The sequence below is a fragment of the Myxocyprinus asiaticus genome, chromosome 15 (assembly GCF_019703515.2).
Source record: "Myxocyprinus asiaticus isolate MX2 ecotype Aquarium Trade chromosome 15, UBuf_Myxa_2, whole genome shotgun sequence".
Taxonomy (NCBI): domain Eukaryota; kingdom Metazoa; phylum Chordata; class Actinopteri; order Cypriniformes; family Catostomidae; genus Myxocyprinus; species Myxocyprinus asiaticus.
Genome location: NC_059358.1, coordinates 10,118,284 through 10,146,261, shown reverse-complemented (window position 1 = coordinate 10,146,261; position 27,978 = coordinate 10,118,284). Strand labels below are relative to the sequence as shown.

Genomic DNA, 27,978 nt, shown 5'->3' with positions numbered 1-27,978 from the left:
GATGTTTTTTGTTTTTGGCACCATTCTGTGTAAATTCGAGAGACTGTTGTGTGTGAAAATTGATGGAGATCAGCAGTTACAGAAATACTCAAACCAGCCCGTCTGGTACCAACAATCATCCATGCGATCATCTAATCAGCCAATTGTGTGGCAGTAGTGCAGTGCATAAAATCAGGCAGATACGGGTCAGGAGTTTCAGTTAATTTTCACATCAACCATCAGAATGGGGAAAAAGTGTGATCTCAGTGATTTGGAGCGTGGCATGATTGTTGGAGCCAGACGGGCTGGTTTGAGTATTTCTGTAACTGCTGATCTCCTGGGATTTTCACACACAACTGTCTCTAGAATTTACTCAGAATGGTGCCAAAAACAAAAAACATCCAGTGAGCGGCAGTTCTGTGGACAGAAATGCCTTGTTGATGAGAGAGGTCAACAGAGAATGGCCAGACTGGTTTGAACTAAAAAAGTCTATGGTAACTCAGATAACCGCTCTGTACAATTGTGGTGAGAAGAATATCATCTCAGAATGCTATTCTGAGATACGGGTTGGCACTGTTTTGGCGGCACGAGGGGGACCTACACAATATTAGGCAGGTGGTTTTAATGTTGTGGCTGATCGGTGTGTGTATATATATATATATATATACTGTATATATATAATTTTAAAGGAAAAAAACTGCTCTCATAAACATAAAAAATTTCATTTCTGACACTGCTTTCTTTCCAACGTATTTTTTCAGCGTAACTAGCAGCTGTTTTCAATGAATGTGCACCGCTTCCGGTATAAGTTACTTTGAGCTATTTCCGCATTACAAAAATACTAAGGCTGTTGATTTAACACGTCAATTCAGTGTGATATATTACATTTAAAATAATGCGATAAAAAATTAACGCTATTAATCATGTTCTTGGACCGTAATACAGAATATTCCTACCATCAGAGCAATTCAAGCTTGAAGTACCACCTGTTTTCTCCAGGGGGCAGTAAACGAAACTCCAGCTGTATAGGCAACGTGTAACTGTACAGAGAACAAACCAAACTTGGGTTTGCTTGATACTAGCAACGGTGCAAGTTAAGAATGCATTCTTGCGTTCTTGTGTTCAAACAAAGTTGGACGGGTTGAAATTCTGAATGTCTCGAGACTTGTTTTTCAAAGTGTAACTTGACACAGTGACTACGTTTACATGGACATCAGAAAGCGACTTATTGTGAGAAAAAGGCTTATTGTGAGAAAGTGGCGCTCTTATAATCGACATACACTGTATAATCGGCATACTCTTTACTCCAGTATACTTACATCTTGGTCGGTAATCAGCTTTCTCCATGCGACACTTATGTAAATAACAAACATGGCATCCGAGGAAGACTTCGCTATTTTATTCTCTGTTGCTTCGCTTTATTTCCAGATATTTTAGACTTGTTGCTGTTTCTATTTCCTTTACTTTCAATCGCAACCTGCAGAGGAATTGCGCTGCAATAGTGATGTTTCCCTCTAACGTTAAATTTGGTATTCCCCTAATGTACTTGAGCGCATATACATGCATATATATTACATTGGTGTGTATAAACGGGTAAAGTATATATTGTATGTGCTTTTCCCACTGTACTCCCAGAAATGTTGAATTCTTTCCGCTGTGTTGACTTGTTGTTGGGCTCCATCATCTGTTCACTCATATGCGCACTCCTCAAAAACATGTAAGAATGCTGCTTATGTGTTTACACATAAGCTGCATTCTCCTGGAGAAACCCAGGTGTGTTAAACTCATAATCCCTTAAATGGCATAAGGAAATCGTCATTTTTGTTTAGTTGATGTTTCAGAATGCTACTTTCAGCAAAAACCCTGCAAATAAAACTTTTCTTAAGTGTATGTAAACATGGTCAGTGACCTAAAAATGCAGTGTTTATGATGTGACACACAAAGTGAGATGTCCCAAAAGTGTCAGTCTGATGCAGGTGTACACTGACGCGTCCTTAGACAAGGCCTTATAATAAATCTATTTCAGAGAGATTGACGAATTTAACTGCAAAATGGATTTCTGTGGACTGTAGGCTAATGAAAGACCCATGTTCAATAATATGAAAATAAACAATATATTGCCTTCTAAAGCTGCTTTTTGTATTGTCTTATCAATGCTTTACTCGTATGCCACAATAACATAATGCATTTTAATTATCGGATGAATTTTTATAACATATATATATATATATATATATATATATATATATATATATATATATAAATATACATACAATTATATATATTTATAATTGTTTAAATATAACCATTTATGAGTATTTAATCATTAGAAATTGAATTATTGTTATTTAAGGGGGCTTTTTTAAGGGGTGATTAATTACAATTAATTTGATTAATTAATCGGCATATAATTAAATAAAAAAAAATATCAATTGACAGCCCTAAAAAATATGAAATTATGCCTCATAATATTGCAGGCTGGCAAAATGTGTCATCATATTATGATCATTAAGTCTTATTTTCATAGACACATTGGTTCTGAGCGCATATAGTTTTACCGTTTATCGTTCCATCGCTTTTGCACAGGTATACGACTGCTAGACCGTGGGAACTATCAATGAATGAGAGATCAGGCACTGAAATGGACAGTCCTCAGCTCCGTCTGATATGGCTACCACTAACTTTACACAACCAGGAGAGCGAGGGAGAAAGAGAGCAAAAAAGTAGCTGGACAAAAGCAGCTCGATTCAGCATGCACTTTTATTGCTTCTTCAACTTTCATTGCATCTTGTTTTATTTCGGAAAAATAATAAACACACTCTCTCCTTTCTTGTCAGAAGACATTCTCTCTTTCTTCACAGTGTATACAAAAGATCTCGCATTCAGCTTTTTCTTATGAAACATCACCTTTGGAAAATAAAAGCAACATCGGAAGTTATATAGGCAGGTACATACTGTATGAATCGAGGTTTACATGGTGGTATTAAAATACTGCATCGTCACACTGTCAGTAAAGAAGCCGATTTTATTTTAGTCTCTGATACAACACACAGCAACAAGTAATTGATCTACTTACTTTTTTGTTTTACTATAATTTATCCTACATTAGCATAATATTCTGGCGTGCATCCTGTGGTTGTGTGACAGTTTATAACCCCACACCACAACATTCTGGTGTTAGTCTCTTTTTAGTTATATACATTGCAGCCAATGACAACAGAACTTTCTCACACTTGCCAGAAATGCAACATCTTGCTTAATTCCACGTTGCAAAATAAGATGGATACAAATATATGCACACTGAGAAAGAGAGCTCTTGTGTGTGAACATAAACAACTGTTGTGTGAATAAGTCCTAGAGCTTTAAGAGCTGATGCTGGGATTTGATTGGCTGTTCAGCCTGCTCACCTGTCATAGTCTTGGCAAATCTCCCCCACTGCGACTAAAGCTTTCAGATACTCGTTTGGCTGGTAGGGGTGGATGTAGTGTAACGAACAACTGTTCCTCGGATCCCCATTAGAAGCCGTGAAATCAATAGCTACCTAAAAAGACAAACGGCAATCAAAGTGGAGCTTTGACGCTAATTACTCAAAATGTATGCGCCATGTGGAGATGCTATACAGAGCTCCTGACAGCTAAGACAGAGAGTAAACAAACTGCATTATAGCTGTAAAACGAATGAGTTTAAGTTGTCATGAGTATGACTATGTACATAAAATATACAGTCCCTGGCATGATATATGGTGTTTAGTCAGAACACTTTAAAAAGTAACAACACACCTATCCAAAGCCTTAGCAAGCATAACTAATTAAACGTGAAGGTGCACATAAAAGTGTCATGTGAAAATAACACTCATGTAAGCAGAAGAAACAATTATTACTGAATAACTGTTAAGCACAAACTGAACATTTGGAATAGAACTTGTTCCCATTAATGTCTACATGCTAATTGAGCAATAAATTATGAAGGCTCTGTCAAATAATAACAATTAATTGTGCAAAACATGCAATGTGTTAATGTGAAGGAAAACAAATGAATGATAATGAATGATCAGTTCATTCTGATAAATTATTGACTGTGCAAACAAGAGAGGTATCTGCCTGGACTTACTGTAAACTGTATTTGGCAACCACCCATAATGTAGTCCAGAAAGGAATGCATCTTAATTATCTGTGAATAAAAAGGACAGGTTATCATGAACAGATACAAGCATACATTCACAACCGTGTTGGGAAAGATACTTTGAAATTGAGTATCCACATGTATGTATTGTGCTCCACAGAAGAAAGTAAGTCATACGGGTTTGAAACAATATGAGGATGCATAAATGAGTTTTCATTTTTGGGTGGACTATCCATTTACAGAGCTGGGATCTCACATTTAGCCAGATGAAATGACTTCTAGCTGTGTGAACTTCCCATCTCCATCTACTGTAACCATCAACGCCTCTGCTGACAGTATGACATAGATGCCTTTTTAAATACAGGGCCTACAGGTAGGAGACAAAGACCAGATATCCTCCGGAGAACATTTTATGATGAAAACATTACCTTGCATTGATTCAGAATGACGATCCCAGAGTTCTTGTAATTCTTTTTCTTGGCTTTATATTTGGGGTTTATACATTCCCACTGGACCTGCGTTGTTTAAAAAAACAAAAAAAAAAACAAAAAAAAAAAGATATATATATATATATATATATATATATATATATATATATATATATATATATATATATATATATATATATAACATTAGCTTTCTATCAGTACTAGTTGGAGTAGGAAATCTAGACACTCCAGACAATAGAACATCTTCATTAGAATGTCTGGAATACTGCATAATCGCTTCCCATTGGAACAGTGAAGGCAAAGACAAGTGCTGCAGTAGACAATAGACTGAGAAACAACAATTTCCCTCATAATAATGAGAAATGATGTCAAGCCTGGAAAGGATGTTCTAAAATAATTAGCCGAGTCTGGTAGCGATGGCTGCCGAATAGAGATACCAGCCCAGATCATTTGGTACTTCACAAGTGAAAAAGGTGTCGTCAAACTGTGGCTGTGCATTTTAGAAGAGTTACAATTAACAAACAGCTAAAAAGAGAATGGTTTATTGTTTATGGTTTGAAAAATCAGAAAGAGATACTCTCTAAATAAAGATTTCAGCAGTAGGTCACACTTTATATTACGTGGCCTTAACTACTGTGTAACTACATGTTGTTCTGCAAAATTTCCACATTTGCTGCTACTGAGTTTGAGGTACGGGTAGGAGTAAGGGTGGGTTAGGGATAGGATTAGGGGTTAGAGTTAGGTTTTGGGGTAAGCGTTGGGTTAGGGTCAGGCCCGGTTCTACAGGGATGCTTTAGAGCACCCTCAATTGCAGACCAGGGCAAACTGCTGCCCGCGGGTTGAATTATCATGAACGTTTTTTGTTAGATCTTTCATTTATCTGGATTTGGGACCTATTGTGCATCCATAAGCTTTTAATATGCTCAGGGTTGCCAGATAATAGATGCAACACCCCATCAGAGATTTATTCTTGCACAAATAAGAAATATTTCACCTTATACTTAATTTATGCAATCTGGCAACCATGCATGCGAGTGCGTGCACTCTCTCTCTCCTCTTCGGAAAAAACCTTAAAGTGCTTAATAGTGCAATATTATGCTCAAAGAAAAGTGTGATGCAGCCACTCCTTGTCCATTCTTGATGCTGCGTGTGCTGTTTAGTGCCAAGTCTGCGAGCAAACCTTTTCCGTGATGAACTTTAGTAAAATCCCAATAGATCTTCGCATCATTCGCATGCGGAGGGGACACGTGAGCAAAACCAAGTGCGAGAGGAAAATGTTTGTTCTTTGTGTTATTTGTAAAATGCTGATGTCACTCACACATGTATGTGAATGTTACTCTGGCAGTAATCATTTATCAGTGTCATGCAGCCTGTTTTATTCAGTTGTGTGCTGAATGGGATGCCAAACAAACCATTGACGAGACCCACATGATGACCCATGAACGTGTAAACGGGTTGATAATGTTTTGAGAATAAAACAACTTTGTCCACTTTGTGGCCAACATTAAAATAAGCCTTTAGAATCTATAATTTCCGAATATTACATTTTACTAATAAACCAGACTCCTGATGTAGTGTTAAATTGAAAACTAAATTACCACTGCATTGAAGTATGGTAAAATAAACAATTTATAATTATACTCCGCCTTTGTTCAGTTTTACTAACACATGATAGAAAAGTAGCAGCAAAACTTCAAACAATCGCAGAATGTTCCCATCAGTATACACTTCAGAAAACTGTGCATCATTCATTGAGTGCATGAGTGCACTACTGCTTCTGGGATTAAAAGATACAACTATGCTGAAATTTTTATCTCCTCTCTTTCATGTTCTACTTAACAGCTGATGTGGCCCCTGTACCAAAATAATTGCACATCTCTGCTCAATTGAATATGTAAAACTAATACTGTAAATTGGCAAACAGAATTCCTTGAATCCCATCAAACACACAAAAATCCCTGCAGTTTGTGAACCCACTATTGCTGCATCAAAACGTATAAACGTGTATGATTGTGCAAATCAGTATGTCCTAATCTGCACGCACAGCATTTTGCTGTCATTGTCATTTTTTCATGTGAAAAAAAAAATGAAGCAATACATATTTTGTACATAAAAAACTTTTTTAATGTTGTTTTAGTATCATTTAAACATGATTTAATATATTTAAAAAATATGTAATTACGATACATCTCCACTTTATACAGAGTACCCCCAATATTTTCAGAAGCACCCTCAGTGATTTTGATCTGGAACTAGGCCTGGTTAGGGGTAAAGTTAACAGTGTAACTACACATGTAATTAAATGCAAGTACTTTAAATGTAATAACAATGCAACAACATGTATGTAAATAATAAGTACATTGTATCAAATGGTTAAGTACATAATAGTTAAGGCCACCTAATATAAAGTGAGTCCCAGCAGTATTTGCTTATCACTGGAAACATGTTTAGAATAGGTCGCACATTGCAGACTGTTTAATGGGGATGAGAACACATTAAAAACTCTTTAACACTTAATAATAATAATGTTTACATCTTGTGGTGGTTGGGCTGGTATGAAGAGTGACATTGTAATGCATATTGATCTGAAGTTTTTTTGCAAAAGAAATTGTTAAATTACACAGTAATTTGATTAAAAACTGTGAATCAGAATCAAGGCAAACAATTATTACAGTAACTTGAAAAGGGAAAAACTTCATTTAATAGCAATTACACATCTAATAACATTAGCGTAAGTGAACATAGCTGTTTATAACGTCTCATAACACACTCATTTTGATGCTGTGAACTTTATTTACTATCGCGTTTACTATGACTAGAATCCATACATGAATGAATTAATGTTCAGTAATTAGCTTTAATTTATCTTTGAGCAAATGTAGGTGTTGTTGCAGATGTTATATGTTCATTTGGGGATGAGGGCTGACACATGCATAAGGGCTGTTTAATGCATAACATGCTCTTCTCCAGATTTATTTAAAGATTATTTGAAAAAAGAAAGAGAAAATAAAGGAAAACACTGCATGTATCCTCTCTGGATAACTTGTGTCAATATTACAAATTACAACGTGTTTTACGTTTTTTTTTTAAATTATTTTGATAAAATCCCACTTAAAAGTACTCAAACACACATTACTTCCACAGGCTGTCATTGCAAAATAGCAAACACATGTCAGAGTAATGGTGGCAGGGCAACAGTTGCTAAGACAGGATTGGTCAGTAGCACTTAGCGAAGGGTCAATTAATTTCGAAACATCCCTCCTTTTCTTTAAAAAAAAGCAAAAATTGAGGTTACAGTGGAGCACTTAAAAGGAAGTGAGGGTTTAAAAAGGCAGAGATGTGAAGCTTATAATTTTATTAAAGCACTTACATTAATTCTCCTGTTAAAACTTGTGTATTATTTGAGCTGTAAAGTTTAAATTGTCATTTTTAGAAACATTTTAGGGGTTGTTGACATTACATCGTCATGGCAACAAAGTTGTAAAATTTGCTATAACTTTACAGAGAAAAGGTTAGTAAGTGATTTTATCACGCTAAAATCATTTTACACGCATATCCTTTATGTCTTTCGGCTATACTTTTGAAACAGTGAGTATTTTCATGTTCAAAAATTGAAGTCCATTCACTTCAATTGTAAGTGCCTCACTGTAACCCCGATTTTTGCTTTTTTTAAAAAAAAGAGGTGCAAGTCAACATTAAGTTTGTGGTAATCAACATTATGCCACAAATGCTGTCAATTGAGCTTAACTTGTATTGAATTCCTTAACATGTATTGTACCCAGAACATTCCTTTAAAATTGCAGTTATTCAAATTGCACCAACTTCGAGGGCAGTGTAGTGATCCTGAAATGTAATAAGGTGCAAACTGGTGTAAATGTTGTGCTGACTTGATGGCAATTTCAGTTCCAGTTGGGCTATAAACTCTTCTGCAATGCTCTTTGTGCTTGTTTGCCCAAAGTTTTAATTATGAAGCAAGACAAAAAAACATTTCAGAATAGTATTTCAAACTTGTTATCAGCTGTCTCTTAAAGACAACTTGTTATAAATGTCTTTAATTGTTCTAATTATGTTATTATTCCACTAACAATTCCATTAGAGTACATTGTTCTTTTGCAGTCATTTTGAGTTATTTTGCATCACATTATAATTATTTGCAGTAATGTGTATGTTCATTATCTTTTAAAAAGTTTTGGTTTCTGGGAACGTCTGATGAGCCTGAGGGCTCATTAAAAGCTGTTTATTAGCTGGTGGTTTGCAGCTGATTTTTAACCAAAGGAGAATCCATCTATCTACACCCCCACAACCCCATTAGTAACACACAAGTAGCCCTTCATCAGAATCAAACCAGAAATGTGAATTTTTGCACAAATATTTCTTAAAACAGAGCTTGTGGCAATTTTCGTAAGAATGGTTTTACATCCTTTAAAATTTAATTTCTGCGCAACTACCGCCACCAAGCGAAATTGCAACAAAAAAAACAAAACATGATTTTCAAACAGCTTTCCCAAATAATGTTGCTGTGTTGGGTGGTCGAGATGCTCAAACTGAGAAATATTTGTTTTACCGTCACAGTTGCCTCTGTATTAATCTGGGATAGAAGAAAATATTTTATCAGTTAAAAAGTTACACACTTTAGCTTCAACTTGTAATTTCTGCTTTGCAGGTTGGTTGGGATTCACTGATTGAGAGAAAACAAATTGTATAAGGTTCAAAGACTACCTTAGTAGATAATGCGAAATAGAGACATGTGCGATAAATCAAACAGCTCCGCTAAGGGATGTTTCTCTCAGTCTATTGAATCTGCAGGAGTGTGAAATCAGCTAAACTGACTGACCCACATCAAGCTCTCCTCATACATCCTAAATTCTCTTTCATCTTTTGCTGATTTCTCATGGAGCAGAACTTGTTCCTGCTTACCATAAGCATGCTTATCACAAGCTGTTCTGAGTATCTGATAAAAAAAAAGCAGTCTGGTTCTGTCTGGCTCGTGTTCTCTGTGACAGTTACAATAAACGAATACATTTTTCATGGCCCACATATAAAACTGTTACCTGTCTTCCGTCCATTGCTGACCGCATCTCTTTGAACGTAGCTTGAAATTCACCAATGAAATCGTGCTTTCCGTTCGAATCCCAGTCCCAGACCATACACTGGAGAAAGAGGAAGGACAGAGCATTAGAAAGGAAAAGAATAAAGAAATGAACAAAGGCAAACATCAGATTTTGATCAGCTATTTAGAGCCCCAAATCTTAAGATTACACCTTAAAGTGATTGCATTTGAAATGTACATCTTAACCCAAATACTATAGGTTTTCTATTCCTCTTTATGTTGCATTTACTTCAAAATCAACCCATTCTTTTCCCCCAAATATGTGTTTCCACTACAGTTGTCTAGTTTGGATACCATTTTTTAAGCATTCCTCTGGAGCAGAAATATAAACACATTTTGAGGGTTTGCACAGGGTCTACTCTGGTAGAACCCACCCCGTGACTGGCTTCATATTATCCACAGAGAGCACTAAACACAAGACATCTTTGGAACCTGAACACATAGAGCACAGAACTGGAGCAGTCTGCACCACCATGCATCCATGCATTAAACATAAAGTGACATTACAAATTAATTAAAGTTTGATGGTTTTCTGCAATATTCAGGACAACATGGGACGACTTATATAATGCAGCCAGAAAAGATGAGACCAGATTGTAGTGTGGGCGCATTTCATTCAGTGGTTTGATCTGTCATTCACTGCCTTTGGGGTTCCAAATGTATAAAAGTCCCATTACTCTCAACGGAATGATAGAACAGTTACCAATGATCAAAGTCGGGACTATGCCTGAAACCTTCAACATGGTGCCTTATTAGGCAGTATATGCTGAGGTAGGAAGGTATCAGGGCACATCCGAATGCAGTGTTTGCTAAATCATGTGCCACTGGCCACATCCACACTAATCTGTTTTAGTTTGAAAACTCCACTTTCACTTTCCTAACAAAATAGTTTTCCAAACTATGTGGTTATGGAGAGCATTTTCGAAAGTCTCTGACTTCAGTGCAGTTCTGAAGTGGATGTAGCTGTAAACGTAGCGATTTAGAACTAAAAAGTAGTGTGGACATGGCCTTTATCTGGCCAATTTTTAAAATGTAGCTTAGAAGAAGCCTTATCAGTTACTTGATAAAGTTACTTAAGAATAAATATGTTATTCGACAGACTAAAGGTTTTTTATTTTTTTATTTAAATACCTAAACCAAAATTTCTGACTGGAACACATCCTAGAGCTTTCAAGCTACATCCACCAAACCTTTTCTAACTAATACTGATAGATGATCCAAAATCACAAATATCCTTTAGACTTACATTAACAAAATGCTCAAAGTCAATTCAAACTCTATCCATCCATCTACAGTATCTGACAAGGCTTTGTCAAGCCAAGATTAAAGATGTCATGACCAACTTTACCTATCTAGTTTGACATATGCTCCTATGTTTTGATAGTAATTAAATATTTGCTTGGATATCTCTAAAACGCACTTGAATTTGTTCTAGATCATCGTACAAGACATTATAGTGCCAGTCTGATACCAGTTTACTTAAGAAATTTCATATTAAAATACTGCCTGTTAAACGGTTAGTTCACCCAAAAATGTTCACTCTGGACCTCACACACCCTGCCCACTCCCTCTTTGAACTGTTTGCCTCTGGCCGACGCTACAGAGCACTGAGCGCCAGGACATCCAGGCACAAGAACAGTTTTTACCCTCAGGCCATTTTCCTTATGAACAATTAAACTAACTCAGGACTCCCCCATAGTGATACTAAAGCAATATGATTGCTTTTGGTATGAAAAGGATCAATATTTAAGTACTTTTTAACTATAAATCATCGCTTCTGGTCAGCAGCAGTATGCACGTGTGACGTAATCTCATTGGCATGTTCACTCAAGAACTGACACACGTGCGACACACCTGGAAGAGCTGTTTACAACTGAGGAGGAATGCTGTACAGAAGCTTTGTTGGTTTCAGTTTAGATCTGTTTTTGTATCTGTTTGTTAACTCACAATGGTGCGTCTGTGTGCTTATCCTGGATGTCTCAACCAAGAGAAAAACGTGAGATTATGTCCGTAACATGCCAACGCGAATTCGTCACACGAGACCACGTGAACTCTCGTGAATGCGCATACTGCTGCTGACCGGAAGTGATGATTTTAGATGACATGAATTTAACCACTGGAGTCATATTGATGACGTTTATGCTGACTGTCTGTGATTTTTGGAGCTTCAAAAGTCAGTTCACCATCCACTTGCATTTTAAGGACCTACTGAGCTGAGATATTTTTCTGTTTTTCTTTAAATGTGTTCTGCTGTAGAAAAAAAGACATACACATCTGGGATATCATGAGGGTGAGTAAATGATGAGATCATTTTCATATTTGGGTGAACTAACCTTTTAAGGTAATATCTAGATGACTTCTATTTGTTACACAACTGGGGTTAGCTTTGGTCTTGAAGAAAAGAATCAATACATTTCGAAATCAAAGAAATTAACTTCAATGTTAAACCATACAAGACAGCTTTGTGAATGAGGTTTTTATAATATAAAAGATGTATACTTCTTCATTGTGAAATCCAAACATCAGATTAAATATTGTGAAAAAAAAAAAACTCTCTATTTTGACTTTTGAATATGTAAACAAATAAATGTCACCTTTTCATGCAAAGAACGCATTTTCAATTACAACAAAAATTATTATTTTCAATTTGTTGGTGTTTTACAAATGGGAACAAGCACATACATATATCTTACAAACGCCACTCTACAACATGTGAGACATTAAAAACATGCTGATTTGAGTCATATTAGTCTTCAGTGATGACTGTATGCTTTATAGTTATGCTTGGGAAGTAATGAACAACTCCTCAGTTTACTGCCCACGGTATTGGGGACACAAGCAATATACAGTACATAATCAGTCCTGATCCATCTCTAAATTTGCTTAAATCTTACAGTATCTTCAGGTGTACAGGAACTCTGACCGATACTCAGAGACAGACCTCCACATCTGAGGCACCACTACAGCCTTATTAACCTCCCATGGTTTCTGACTCACTGGTTAGGGTTTGATGTGTCTGCAACTGTCTAGTGCAACATTTTAACTAACAGACCAGCTCTGTAATGTTAGCCAGTGGAGGGGATGCCAATTTACATAAAAAGAAAAATTAAATCGCAACGCTTAACAGTTCATCAGTCCACAACAAACACGCCTCATTGAAGTCGTAATAGGACCCGTCAAATATTGTCAGGACCCAATCAATCATAACCACTACGAGCTAACCACACATGGTTCTATCAAGGCACCCTGTAAGTGTTCTGTTGAGATTCTAAAATGAGAACATGTTTCCTGCACTGATTGTTGTTGCTGAGAGTGGTGACAGCAGCACTCTAATGAACTCCTAAAGGGCAGGTCTGGGAATGGGGTGAGCTCCAGCTGTGAGTTCTGGGTTATGTCCATGAGTGATTCTGCAGATGGCACAGACGATGACTGCCCTAAATGAGGCCCAGCCATTTGCTGCAATGAGGTCTGAGCCTGTTCAGTCATGAGTGGGCAGTAGGGAGGCCACACGCAGGCGTATGAGCAGGGAGACAGGGAGCACACAGGCACCCTTAAGAGATGTTTAAAGGGGCCCAGAGCATCTTAATGTTAAATGGACACAGTTGATGGTGTGCAGAAGTGCTCTGAAAATCACTCCAGTGTAACAGTGTTCTGAAAATATTCATTTTGAAATCCAGCAGTTTTTTCCTTGTTGTGAGTTCCAGATAAAAGAAAATAAAATCTCTGTCTGAAATTTAACTATTGTTAATAATTCATTCACAAACATGTTTTTTCAGAGCAAATCATTTTCCTAAAAATTGATGCCCAAATATGTGGACAGCAGGACTAAGTTGTTAGTTGTTTCCAGGAATGTTGGTTGTTCATGTTTTTGAGACTTGCTGAATAAATAATTCTTATTCAAAGTAACAGTCAGCATCATCAAATCACTGCCAACCATGTTAAATAAAATTTTGCATTATAAAATTCTGAATTTATGTACTGATTACCATTGTGCCACGTCTGCCAAACATGTTGAGTGATCCAAACATCATCTGCAGCCTGAAACAGAACTTTTGGTCAGGTTTTAGGAGTGAATGCACTTAGCTGCACAGAAAGCTATAGAATACACCCTTGCTCCCTATTTAGTGAATGACTTAACCTCCAGTGTGCTGTCTGTCTGCACTGGTCTCAGAACAGTTCGAACTGCACCTTATTTTCATCCTAACTCCATATAAAGCCTCTGAAAGCAACATTTTTCAGCTTTTGCATTAATACATTTATTCTCAATGTGAAAATGCATAGTAAAATCAAAAAATCAAATCAAATCACTTTATTGTCACTCAACCATATACACAAGTGCAACAGTGGGTGAAAGTCTTGGGTGCAGTTCCAAGCAACATAGCAGTCATGACAGTGATGAGACATATAACAATTACAATAAACAGATTTACACATAACAATTTACATATCTAATATACATATAATTACACACAACACAATATACAAATAATAATATACAATGTACAGTATACAATACACACAATATAGAATACACATACACACAATATAGAATACACAGTATACAATAAAAATAGTATATATAAAATATACAGTAGGTTGTATTGTGCTGTATTGACATTCAGGTTGTCGATTGATAGTCAGTTGCCAGTGTGTTGTTAAGAGAGAATATGAGTTATGACAGTCCAGTGTGAGATTAATAAAGTGCAGTGCTGATGTACATTGATTGTGAGAGATCAAGAGTTCAAAAGTCTGATTGCTTGGGTGAAGAAGCTGTCATGAAGTCTGCTGGTGCGGGTCATGATGCTGCGATACCGCCTGCCTGATGGTAGCATTGAGAGCAGGCCATGGCTCGGGTGGCTGGAGTCTCTGATAATCCTCCAAGCTTTTTTCACACATCGCCTTGTATATATGTCCTGGAGGGAGGGAAGCTCACCTCCGATAATGTGTCTGGCAGTTCGCACCACCCTTTGCAGGGCTTTGCGGTTGTGGGCGGTGCTGTTGCCGTACCAGGCGGTGATACAGCCAGTCAGGATGCTCTCTACAGTGCTGGTGTAGAACCATGTGAGGGTGTGGTGTTTCATTCCAAACTTCCTCAGCCGTCTCAGGAAGAAGAGGCGCTGGTGAGCCTTCTTCATAACGGCCTCAGTGTGGACGGACCATGTGAGTTCCTCAGTGATGTGGACACCGAGGAACTTGAAGCTTATGACTCTCTCCACCGGTGCTCCATTGATGGTGATGGGGCTGTGTTCTCTGTCTTTTCTCCTGAAGTCCACCACAAGCTCCTTGGTCTTACTGACATTGAGGGAAAGGTTGTGCTCCTGACACCAGCGTGTCAGAGTAAATATATAGGAATGTATTTACTAATGTTAGTAAACATACTTATTGTATGTTTATAACAAAAAAAAATTACAAAATTTATATTAAAATGAAGCGAAATGACCCACAGATGTGTTTCAGTTTAAAATTATTCAAACTAACTAACTTGTTTTTTCAGCTTTTGGGGGGGAAATGGTCCCATTTTCCACATATGTGGACTTCATGTTTATTAGCGCACTGACGCACAAAAAATTAATGGATTTTTTTAAAGTGGCATACAGTGTTGGGCGTAATGCATTACTAAGTAATTAATTACTGTAAATTAAAAGTAATTCAATTTCCTTGAAAGAGTAAAGTAAGGGATTGCTCTTCATTTTTCAGTAATTTAATTACTGTTACTTCTGATGTAATTGCATGAAATACTGTGTAGTCTATAGAACAATTCTATATAAAACAATAGTGAATTTAAAATTGCAATTTAACTTCTGATGTTCAAATTTATGTTTTTTAATTTAACGCTGTCCCCTTAAATTCTTTGCCCAGTTCAAGAATAATTTATGTGATTTTATATTATTTATTTGAAAGAATTAAAAGAACAGTTTCATGTCTATCCTTGTATTTTTCATCTGGTCGAGGTTGATATGGGTTTTAAAAAGTAATTAGTAATAAGTAATGCAATTACTTTTCAGACAGAGTAATTAGTACAGTTATCTAATTACACTGTAGAAGATGTAATTATTAGTTAGTTATTAATTACTTTTTTAGAATAACTTACCCAACACTGGCGGCATATCAAACGAAACTGGAGATGATACTCTTTACACCCAAACAGGTTTCAATCAAAAAAGTTAAAGGGGTTTCTTACCAGAGGCACGGCATCATGTGATGCCGTGCACCAGAAGTTTAACCCTTAAATGACAGTGTACATTCTTGTGAACAGTATTCAGTCGGTTTTAATTCATTTAAATTATGCGTTGCATATAGCGAAGCCAAAATACAACTTCCACACATGTGGACGCAGGGTTGCACAAGGTTAAAGGTGTTCTATGAGCATGATTGAGTGTGGCCAAATAACCGTGCTAAAAAATCTTGACCGGGAATGGTTTGTTAACATACCGTAACGAACCATGATCAATTGGAAATTCTATTGGAAGAGTTACTCAGAACCATTCGGCCAAATGGTGGAAAAGCACTTTATGTTACCTAAATGAGAGAATGTATGAAAATGTCTTTGGACTGGTTTACTTCAGTCCATACAGTAAAATACATTACATTTGTTTGGTTATTTATTTATTTCGTTGGTTAAATGGGTTCAAATTAAGCATTGTGGCATAATGTTGATTACCACAAAAAATATTTTCGATTCGCCCCTCGTTTATAAAAAAAAAAAAAAAAAAAGCTGTTACAGTAAGTCACTTACAATAGAAGTTAATGGGGCCAGTCCATAAATGCCAAAATACACACTGTTTCAAAAGCGATTTTATCACACTGAAATCATGTTAAAATATATAATGTTTATGTCTTGTGGCTATACTTTTGGAATAGTGCGTATTTTAGCGTTTATGGATTGGCCCCATTCACTTCCATTATACTGTAAGTCCCTTGCTGTAATGTAAAATGCTTTTTTAAATAAAGGAGAGATGAATCTAAATTATTATTTATGGCAATCAACATTATACCGCAAATACTGTTTATTGAGCCGCACTTGTATTGAACTCTGAATATTATTTTAATAATAATTAAAATTCAAACATTTTATCTTTTTTTCCCCCCTTGAATTCTATTGTATAGTTTTATAATTTGACCATATTTAAATCACAAACACTTTTACAAAAATGTATTGTGTCAGATATTAATCAGAAAAAAATTCATATAAGCCTGGGAAATTTATATAAATTTAAAAAATGCACACAGTAAACATTTCTGTATTCCTGTTTAAATAAAATTAGTTTGAATAATTCAAAATATTTATTTAATATTTTGCAGTAAATTACTGCGGGCGAATGCACATTTATTATCATTATTGTACCAATTTAACAGGAGGTATTTAATTTAGATCTGAATAAAAAATATAAATAAAAAAAAAACATACTTTAAGTCTATTAGAGGAATTGACTACTTTTAATATTAAATTAGTGTGCTGGAACACGTTCACATCATCCCCTCCAGCGTAATTCCTTTTCCTTTCCAATTAAATCAAGCAGTCTTGAATGAATGACGAATGAAGACATGAAGCAAAAGAGGGACAGAGACCAGAATGAGAGAGGTAAATTAGGAAATCCACATATTTAAGCACAACACATGGGAAAAACTGATGGACCCTTTCTGAATTCTCAAATGTGCTCACTGAGTCCAATATTCCAGAGTCAGTGCAATCAGGCCACTGGTGATCACCATCTGATCTCAAAAGAGACACGGTGGTCCGGCAACACTGACTGAATTTCAGAACAGTATGGAAATCAGTACTGCTCACCTGCCTTTGTTCAAATGCAACTTAAAGAGCTAGCTGAATTCTACCTGACTAATCACCAAAAGTGACAAGGATTTTCAGGACTGGAGTTTTAAACAACTTAAACATAGAAGTGTGTAATTTCTGTGCCACTAGCATCATCAAATGAAACTGCAAAATGAATGATTGCTTACAAACAGGTTTCCCATGCATGTAGTGTTTTATAAATGAACTTTACTGCAATGCATCCCTAAATTCAATGTGGTATTGCGATAAACCAGTGTTTCTTAACTGGTTTTGCTTCAGGAGCCAGTTTGTACATTGGACATGAAGTGACCTCCCAACAAAATTGTTTATTGTACAAAATTAAAAAGAAAATGTCCTTTGAAATGTATTAATATAACCAAGAACAGCATAAATCCAACAATGTGCAACCTATATGTCATACAACCTGTCCATGTCTGGCACCTACTGTAATTTGTGGGACAGATGAATTTGTGCCAAAATACCAATTGATTGGATGAATTTGACAAGCTACACTTTAGTGGATCTAATAATTACACTGTTTATTTCTAAAGTGCTAAAGTGGCTTTCTTACTGAAAATCCGGTAAAACAATTGACTGGTAAAAAGCAGGCAATAAACAAGCACTGTTAAATCTAATCACATAAACAACACATTAACTTTCTCAGAAGCGGCTTTGGTGAGATGGCATCTGTCAAGAATATAAATTTCAAATGTCACTGTAAATGTAAAAAATAAATTAAAACAGATCTGAATTTTTTATAGTGAAAGTCAAATACACATAATTACACATTCATTGATCGAGACTCAGTACAGCAAACGTTGACAAGTCATAATTTACCTTCAGTATTCTTTCATGGTCTCCACTACAGAGCGAGTTCAAGGACGTTTTGAAGGTCTTCCAAACGGGGTTGAGGTTATTCATTACGGTCTGTGTGCAAAGAGAGAGCGAGAGTAAGTAAGAGCGGTTCAGTGTTGGTTAAATGCTGATACAGGGAGATCTTAGTGAAAAGTGTTAGAATTCAAGGCCAAATACAAGTAACAACTGCCTTTGACAAGTAACTCACCGATGTTCTTTAACTTTATTAGGTTAACTGCAACAGAAATATATATATATATTTTTTCTCAAGAACTCCATCTGGCATCAAATATGTGGAATATTCCTCACATTAATGCACCAAACGTTGTGTCTTCATGCTTTTGTGTCAAGTGTAGTTTTATCAACTACTAGCTTGACTAGCTTGTATGAAAATAGCTAAATAATTTCATTGTCATAAGGACAAAGAATAGTTTGAATAAAAACAATGCAATGTACAGTTTCATGACCAGTAAGAAATTAGAAATAATATATATGGTACATTTTCTCAATTCACCTGCAATCGCCAGTTGTGGAAAAAATTACCTCTGTTCTGTGCACTAGCTGCTGGGTGTTGTCATCATTTACCCTGTAGATCTCTAAGAATGGATCTGATTTGCTGAAAAAATCCTAAAGGAATGACATAAAAACAGTTGATGATCTAACAAACAAAATTCATAGATTTTTTTTTTTGGAGAGAAAGTTAGAGTTTGTCTTCCATTGTATGCATGATGCATGTATATGCATTAATGTCACCCATCAGCATTGTTGTCACTATGTAAGAAATCTATTTTTTTAGCAACTCGTGACATCTGTTTACTTACAGCTGAAGATGTACTGTCTTATCTCCAATTAAAGTTCTATTTTTGGTAGTCTCATTCAAGACTAATTAATACTTTCAACAATTGTTTATTAGATATTAGCATTTTTGTCATGGCCCTCATTAAGTTTGTATACTGCAATCAGTATCTATAACAGAAAAATAACACTTCACCACTCAGCATACTAAAGGCAATTCTGCTAAATCTGCACATGCCGATCCAAAGGGTCATTAAGATCACCTAACCCACACACAGTTTCACTTCTAAGCATACTACTTTCAGCACTAATGAAAAGTAATGTACATAAATCAAATTAATGTAGAACTACAAAAAAGTACACTTAAACCTCACTTAGAAATGAATGCCTTAGATAACAAAATATCAAACAATGTGGCACTATTCTAAAGACAAATAGCACAAGTGCACTTTTCAAGCAAACATTTTTTCAAGTTGTATACTGTTCAAAATGTAGACAAAGTATTTGGACACTGTAGATGTCAATTGCTAAGCTGCATTTCATTTAAGTCGGATGTGGGACATTCCTACTTGACCGACCATAAAGGCATTCCATTGCCATTTGCTTGGAAAATGGCATGTAAGTAAACAAATCTGCAACACTCCCATTAGCTTAGCAGGTGTTTGACTGTCACCAGAGACAACTGATAAAAAATGCTGCAATGATCGCATTTGTGCTACAGGTGTACGATTATCAAAGAGAGTATAATTTACCATATTTTATACACCTGTTTCTACAGACATTTGTTAAACAAGATTTAATATCATGCAATGTAGGAACTTTGACACATTTTTCAAAATTATTTAATAAAAGTGAATGTTTATCACTTACTTTGTATATCTCCCTGGGTGGTGACATGTTTGTATAATGTCACGCACCTGCATCTCGATGAAATCTGATTTGAACATTTCTGCACAAGTTTCCAAGTTGGAATTCCGACTTGAAGTGGCGTTCCATTGCAATTTTCCTAGTAGGAATTTGGAAAATCCAACTTTCCAAGTTTAATGCAATGCAGCATTAGTGGGATATGTTCGTAGTTAATACAATGAACTACACCTGTGGTTACTCTTAGGACACCTGTGTGAACTTGAGGGGAATTGACTTCATACATCCACTAAAAATCCTTGGAACCAGTTGGTCATCATTTGTTTGCAAATACCACTTTGTTTGATATTTATATCTAATGCAATTCAATTCAGTGTCCAAAAGTGTCCAAATACAGTTTGGGGCCACTGTGTGTTTAACAGTAGAATGGTAACACAGCTTTCCATCTAGATGGACATGGTTGGCTAGTGTAAGACTGTATAGATATTTAACTGTGCAAAATATTCATCATAAAGCTATTCCCCAAACCCGACAACACAAAACTTGTTGGCTTTTCTACAGGTTTCTTACAGTTTGCAAACACATTTCTTCAGCTAATTATGCTTCTAAAATTCTTTGACTTGGAAAACAGTGGGGATGCTGAGTGATCAAAACTGCAATTAAAAACTGGGAATTATTTCTTTGAAATGACAAAAAACAAAAAACAAAAAAACAGACTCTTGGGATCTTGAGAGCTTACTGAATGAGAACAGCAGCCTACTGTAAAATCTTTAAGATGTAAAAAACAGACCACTCACAGCTTAGTGTTCAAAAATATCGTCTACCACATACTGAACTGTATTAGTGTGCCCCCCTAATGTTCTCCTAAATGCTTCTACTAAAGTTAGATGACAGGGAAGTAGAATAAATCAGAAACTTATCAAAAGTTATCAGAGAATCTTGACACTTTGATTCTTATCTCCCCACCAGTCTTGAGTCTTAATCAAAGTTTTAATTACTCACTGTAGATATGATTCGTGCTGAAGGATTATAACTTATGAGAAGAAAAGAATTCTAAGAAGAGAAGTGATGTAACGGAGGCTTTCCTGATCTCATTTTTGAAGTCCTGTCAAGCAGTGTACAAGACACTCAGTGTGAAACTCAGATGCTCCTGTGGATCATGTTATGCTTGTATTAATCCTCCTTATTAATTTTAGTTCTGTATAATTACCCTGCTGACAAGAGCTGATTGTGTCTCCCAGAGGAACAATTTGCTCTCTCTCTCTCTTTGTCAATCTCTCTCTCTGTCTTTTTCTTTCTCAACTGTCTGACCACATTTCCAAGTATGAAGGTCAATTTGTTTCACTCTATAAATCAACTGAAGAATCAAAACAATCAATTATGAAAAACAAATAACAAAATCAACAATAAAAAAATAAAAAAATATTTTTTAGTTTCAGGTACCCCTCCAGTGGTTCCTGTAGCTCAACTGGTACAACATGGCACTTGCAATGTCAAGATCATGGGTTTGATTCCCAAGGAGCACACAAACTGATAACATGCACCCTGAATGCACTGTAAATTGCTTTGAATAAAAGCATCTGCCAAATGTGTAAATGTTAATAAAATTAAGCAACTGAAAATATACAATATTATTTAGCATATAATGATTTAAAACAATAATAATTCTAAAATTATTTTTTCTAATATGTGATTACAAGTGATTGATTATTGCATTTTCAATTTGTCTATTGCTTTTCTATTATCTATTGCACTATTATTTATTTCCGACTGATCAAGAAGGTGTCACCCAATCTGCTGCATTCAGATGTTACAGAAGACTTGTCGGTCGGTATGTTTTAAAGTCAATATGAAATGGAATTCACATCCATTTTACTTCCTTAATAGAACATATTTTCAAGTAAAAGAGAAAATTCAATGAGAAAAAAATGTAGGTCATCCATTTCGTTTTATCCTTCAAGAACTAACTGGATCATGAAAAGTGGGCGTTCCATATTTTTGCCTACTTTTAAGATAAATGCATTTCAATTTCATAACAAAAATTCCATCAAACAGATATGTGTAATTTTTAACAAAATTAAATTAATAAAACATAAAATATTTTTTATTTTTTTGTTATAAAATTGAAATGCACTAATCTTAAAATTATTATAATTTTTTTCTTGAGTGCAGAATGAAGCCAGATCTGAATTCGAGTTTGCAGTCGAGTTGTATTGGATAACATTATCCAATAGGAAAAAAAGGACTCTGTGATGTCAGCCAAAAAGTAATCTTTACATTTTGATAAAAGATTATAAAGACAAACATGTTGTTTGGAATAAAATGCACGTACGAAACGAGATCTATAAGACCAGGAACTTGTAAATAATTCCTGTAAAAGTAAATAGGGTCAGTTTTGACTTTAAAGATGCCCTGTTATGCTTTTTGGGATTTTACCTTTCCTTTAGTGTGTAACAAAGCTCTTTGTGCATGTAAAAGTTCTGCAAAGTTACAAAGCACAAAGTCCATGTAAAAGGGAGTTATTCTCTCCCACAGTCAACACTGGATCTCAAGAACTACAAGAAATGGCTGGATTGTAGTCCAGCCATTTCTTCCGTAAAGTATCCGCGTCACTATGTAACACATTTGCATAATGCAAACTACGTTTGTTTGAGGGCAGCCAAAGTAGCTCTTAGGCAGCTAAGGGCTACTTTGGCCCGCCCTCAAACAAACGTAGTTATAGCCGAGGCCAGGATGATAACGAGAAGAAGATGCTTGTTTTCTTCACTGCGAAAGCAAAACCTCTTTGTTTGGACTTCCAAAGGCAGAAAAATTGAAGAACCAGTGGGTAAAATTTATTTTAATTATTTAGCAGCACAACTACAACCAATGTTGGATTTTCAAAACGGTTACTCCTGAAAGATGGTGCAGTTCCCACTTTGTTGGGACAATCTGGCACTTCAGGATCACAACCTCTATGTATGCTTGATTATTTGTGGATTTATCTGCTACCGAGAGTTAAAATGCGTAGTTTTGTGTTGTAGTTATGGTGTACACCCAGTGCACAGCTGTAGGCCTCTGCTAACCTGCTAGCTAATGTTATTGTGTAGAAATAGTTTTGCTAATCAGCTGCGGGACCACTTTTACCTACAATTGTGTTGAATTATGCAGATTGTTTATCGTTCTTACTATCATGAATAGTGATCAAGTGTGGAGATGGATTTATTTTTACAAACGCTCATTTTACGTCTGCAATCCACGGTAGTGCTCGGCTAACTTGCTGTGTAATGTTATTGTTTTGGTAAGGGTTTACTGTTCAGCTGTGGGCCGGCTTTTACCTAAAACTGTGTAACAAAATGTTCAATCTCAAGAGTCTTATATAATTATATAATTACAAGCTGTAATGTTACGGCCGCTATCCACGGTAGTCCACGGCTAACTTGCTCACTAACTCTCTAATACACCCAGTAATGTCAAACCGGGAGTAAGCCTCTGTTCTCCGTTCATAGATCGGGCAAAAAAAAGTTCGGCTACACCCATTCCAGCAAAAGATGACTAACTTAGATGCACTACATGTCTTTTACTTGAAGCTTTGTTAGGTTCACAACAATCAACAGTGTACTTGTAAGAAAGCTACAAAATTAAAACTTACCACTGTGAAATGTCCTGCTCAAGTCGTGTTTGCGAAGGTGGTTCAGCTTGTTCTTCAAAACTTTCATTATCAGACTCAAACTGGTACGGCACAAACCGACGCCATTGTTACCATAGTTACAATAGTGTTTACAGCTGTTAAGGAAGCCGGAAACTCGGTAATGGTAAGGAGCATTACATTTCCAACACACGCTATACGCGGTTGACCAATCACAACAGACTAGGCCAGCTGACCAATCAGAGCAGACTGGGCTTTTCGGAAAGGGGGGCTTTAAAGAGACAGGACCTAAATCAGAGCGTTTGAGCCAGAGGATGAAAATAGGTTTAGCAGAAATGTACAGTATGAGAAAAATTATGTGTTTTTATAACATTAAAGCATGTAAACCTATTCTAGTAGACCCCCAAAATAAAATCGTGAACCTGTAAATTAGCATAATATGGGCTCTTTAAGTTCCAGATGTTAAAGAAGCTTTCATCATCATTGTTAGTGTTCTACCATCAAGTTTCTGAACGAACCCTTACAAGAACCATAAGCATCCAAAGCATAGAAATTTTTTTTTTTTTGCTCTAAGAGAGCATTTTATACCTTGAGTAATGATGTGCACAGGTGATCCTACCTTATCATCCAACTTTCTGGCACTGAATGAGAGTTCGACATAATCGTTATTTCCTGTCAGCTCTTCGGCAGTGATCTGGAGAGATTAAGAGTGATGAATTGTTTTGAACAGCAGAGAAAACAGTGTCAGAGCTTACCATAAAGACTGGCATTTGTTATATAGATCTTTCTCCCCTCACCCACTGAGGTTTACAAGTTCAACAGTTGCTGTGGTGTTCTGTCAGTGTGCATTAACAAGCTCCTGAGGCTATTCTGAGTTAGGCTTGACAATTTTTGTTTTACTGTATAGCTTGGCCTTCAATACTGGATCTGACTGTTTTAGAAGGTTCTTGTGTAAATAGAGAGGTTGTTCTATGTTTGCCGGTGTTCAATAGCATCGATCATTCTAAGCTCTTCTGTCATATAAAGTGCAAAGCTTTTAAAGGTAAGACCACGAAAAGTTTAAATAAGACCATTAGCTGGTGTCATGTACGAGTATGAGAGTAAGCAAACATAAATATTCAGTATTTTTGAAAGTGCTGACCGTAATTGACGACTTCCCGACTGTGTTGCCATGTTTGAGGAGGACTTTGGAGAATTTTCTCTGGGAGAGAATCTGTTTGGAGAGAAATAAGATATTTTAACACTTTCAGGCATAGAAACAGAAGTTTTATTGGCTTGATTGGGTAATAAACCATCAAAATAACATCCATGCTGGGTTTGATTATGCAGTCTTGGGCCCAAGGGCCATTTTTAAAGTGGTTTCTCTAAGTGACCAGTTCATTAAGTGGCTCTAAACGTTCTTGGCTCTAAACGGTTGATGCAAAGCATTACATTGCACAATAGCTTCAGGAGTATGAGATTTTCAAATCTTTGTGGCACTGATACATATTATCACATGTAATATCTAAGATACCTAATTTTCACCAAATATAGAATACTTACCACCATGTTTGCCATGTGATATGGTACTTTCTGTATATACATAGCAGTAACTATAGAAAACCACCACATGCATCCTTATGGAATTGTAATATTTTATAGGCAGATGCTATTTGCACCCTGGTACAAATAATGGTATATGCTATTGTGCAAATAGTAGCAGATATTATTTGCACCCCAACCCCGGTGCAAATAATATTAGATACTAATTGCACCTGGTGCACATAGTGTCAGATGTTATTTGCACCATGGTTTCACGCGGGAATGAGTGCAATCAACAGACCCCACCTCCGGATCAAACCCTTCTCTGCACTCCCCAACAATAACTGTGACCAAATCACTGTGATGAAATCAACATTTACAGTATATTAATTTTTATCTATTATTTAAAGTAGTATTAAAGGAAATATTAAGAGTGGAAACAGGAAATCGGAAGTGGGACAAAACACGGATTCGAACCACAGTCACTAGGACAACAGTACACATTCACACACAGTCTTAACAAACCACGTCACTGCAACAACATCTATTGGTAAGTTTGTCATTTATTTCTGTGGTTCCACCAGACTATATTAGGGTGCAAATAGCTGCCCTGTGTGGTAAATGCTATTTACACAGGGGTGCAAATAGACACTCCATATTTTATAAGTGTAGCATTATTTATTATAAATTTTCATTCTGCAACATGATATCTTTAATAACACTTACAGGAATTTATTCAAAAATCAACTTAGTTCAGCTGGTAAGCCATTTCTTTAAAGCTCTGTCAGTAAATGTTTGCACCCAACAATGTGCTTATTTTTTTCCCAATCATTAAATTTTCTCTAACTCTGAAACTCTAACGCAAAATGAGTGGTGAGAAATTAACAGGTGGTTTCTCAGTGTGAAAACTGCATCTGAAAGTGTAAATTCGGTGACTGCCTTTGATGCAGTTGTTAAAACTGTGCTGATGGATGGAGGGGGAAACAAAACAAATGAGAGCAAAGTGCAGTACATACTCTAACAACACCCAGCTGAAAATCTGGCATAGCAGCTGGCCCATATTTATACCAGTCTCATCCACTTCAGATAAGTACTTCATTATCAGTTGTTAAACATTCTTAAATAAGAGGAAGTGCTTTTTGTTTTATTTCCCCAAGAAATGCAATGCATCTTCTATGCAGAATGTCAACACCTCTCTCTCTCCCTTTATTAAACGCAGCTTATTTCAACAATTATCGTCTCTTTTTTAGCCTCCACCCAAAGCAGACTGAATTAAAACAAACAACCAAGCTCCACAGAGACAAAACCCGACAGAGAAAGTGGCTTTGATGCAAAAAGATAAACACATGATTGAACAAAATTAATACTGACATCCTTTGTACATTACAAGCTTCTAGCAAATTCTTTACTGAGAAATTGCATATCTTAACCATCTGGTGGGAGATTGTGTGTCTCGTTTTCCATTTGCACAAACTGCAGCTAAGAGAGTTGAGTTGTCCATGTGGGTCAGCCCTTCCCACAATGAGCCAGTTACACCGACATCTCATGTTTAAAAATTCGATCTGCAAGAAAATGCCCGGAAATTGTCTTAACGGTTGTTGGTGTGATTATTTAATTAGGAGCTTTCATGTGATTTGGGCACAGTGCCGGCCCACTCTTCCCTGTGCAATCAATGATCCCTTGCAAAATGAGTGTTGCCAAGCAAACAAGAATAACTGTAATAGTCACACATAGACAGCTTGAATTGCAATGTATATGTCGCGATATGGAGGCAGCTGCTCACTTGGCCGAGTGTGCACTCCATGGCTCCCAGGCAGTCCGCCTCTCTCATGCCATTGTGACTGCTGCTGATGTCATAGAGCTCATAACGTAGTCTCTGGACCTCCTCGAAATAGAAGTCTAGGGTAAAGACCTTGGAGAATGTGGGGTTTATACAGCTTCGGATCACCTCTGTCCTATCCACCTGTAAACACATTAGAAGAAAGAGTTGGTAACTTCTCATGGCAGTGATTTTTTAAAATAGAGTTGGACGTATGCAAACATCTACGTGGGTTATGTTTGGAATAGCATACGACCATACTGTACTGTATACAATGCATACAGAAAAATTGTGTACAACAATGTGGCTTCTGTTTAAAATGTTGGAAATATAGGTCTAGACTCTAGAGTGCATACTGCTTAGTATGCATTAAACACTATGCTAGTATTCCGTTCCAAGCATATACTTGGTTTCAGTTGAGGTGAGCTCTCTGAAGTGGGTGCTCAGGAGAGTCGTTACTTGTGTTAATTAAGTTAATGGCTTTCTAGCATTTCTGAAGTCAATATTGCATCTCAGGCCAAGTTGCTTGATTGATAAGTAACAAAACATTTGACAAGACAAGTGTTGATATTTAGGACTAGATCAACATGGAATCAGTAACCTGGAATGTGACCTTATAGAACTGATCAATAAGTACAATCCTAATCCAATTTTACTGATCTTATCATCAAACAACAAAAGCAAATTTAATTATAAATTTCTTTATTTATCACACATTATACATTTGCACATATACAGTGAAATTCTTCTTTTTCACATATCCCAGCTAGGCTGGGGTCAGAGTGCAGGGTCAGCCATGATACGGCACCCCAGGAGCAGATAGGGTCAAGGGCCTTGCTCAAGGGCCCAACAGTGGCAGCTTGGCGGTGCTGGGGCTTGAACCCCCGACCTTCTGATCAGTAACCCAGAGCCTTAACCGCTGAGCCACCACTGCCCTAAAGCAGTTAGTTCCTTTGTTTACTGTGCTTAGCCTAATGGTCATCCCATTCTATGATCCATGGCATCTTGGCAAGGCTCTTAACCTCTAAGACCTTTAATTAAACT

General features: G+C 36.4%; 1 protein-coding gene across 1 annotated transcript in view; it reads right to left on the bottom strand.

The window, feature by feature from the left end:
- LOC127453461 (copine-4-like) overlaps window positions 1-27,978 on the bottom strand; it is a 119,403-nt gene that overhangs the window by 20,753 nt on the left and 70,672 nt on the right. Inside the window, exons 3-11 of the mRNA XM_051719826.1 lie at window positions 26,899-27,078; window positions 24,736-24,807; window positions 24,214-24,288; window positions 18,851-18,934; window positions 18,290-18,379; window positions 9,602-9,700; window positions 4,530-4,616; window positions 4,090-4,149; window positions 3,387-3,520 (exon numbers count right to left, since the gene is read on the bottom strand). Coding sequence (XP_051575786.1) covers window positions 3,387-3,520; window positions 4,090-4,149; window positions 4,530-4,616; window positions 9,602-9,700; window positions 18,290-18,379; window positions 18,851-18,934; window positions 24,214-24,288; window positions 24,736-24,807; window positions 26,899-27,078 — 881 coding nt within the window. The remainder of the gene's footprint in view (window positions 1-3,386; window positions 3,521-4,089; window positions 4,150-4,529; window positions 4,617-9,601; window positions 9,701-18,289; window positions 18,380-18,850; window positions 18,935-24,213; window positions 24,289-24,735; window positions 24,808-26,898; window positions 27,079-27,978) is intronic.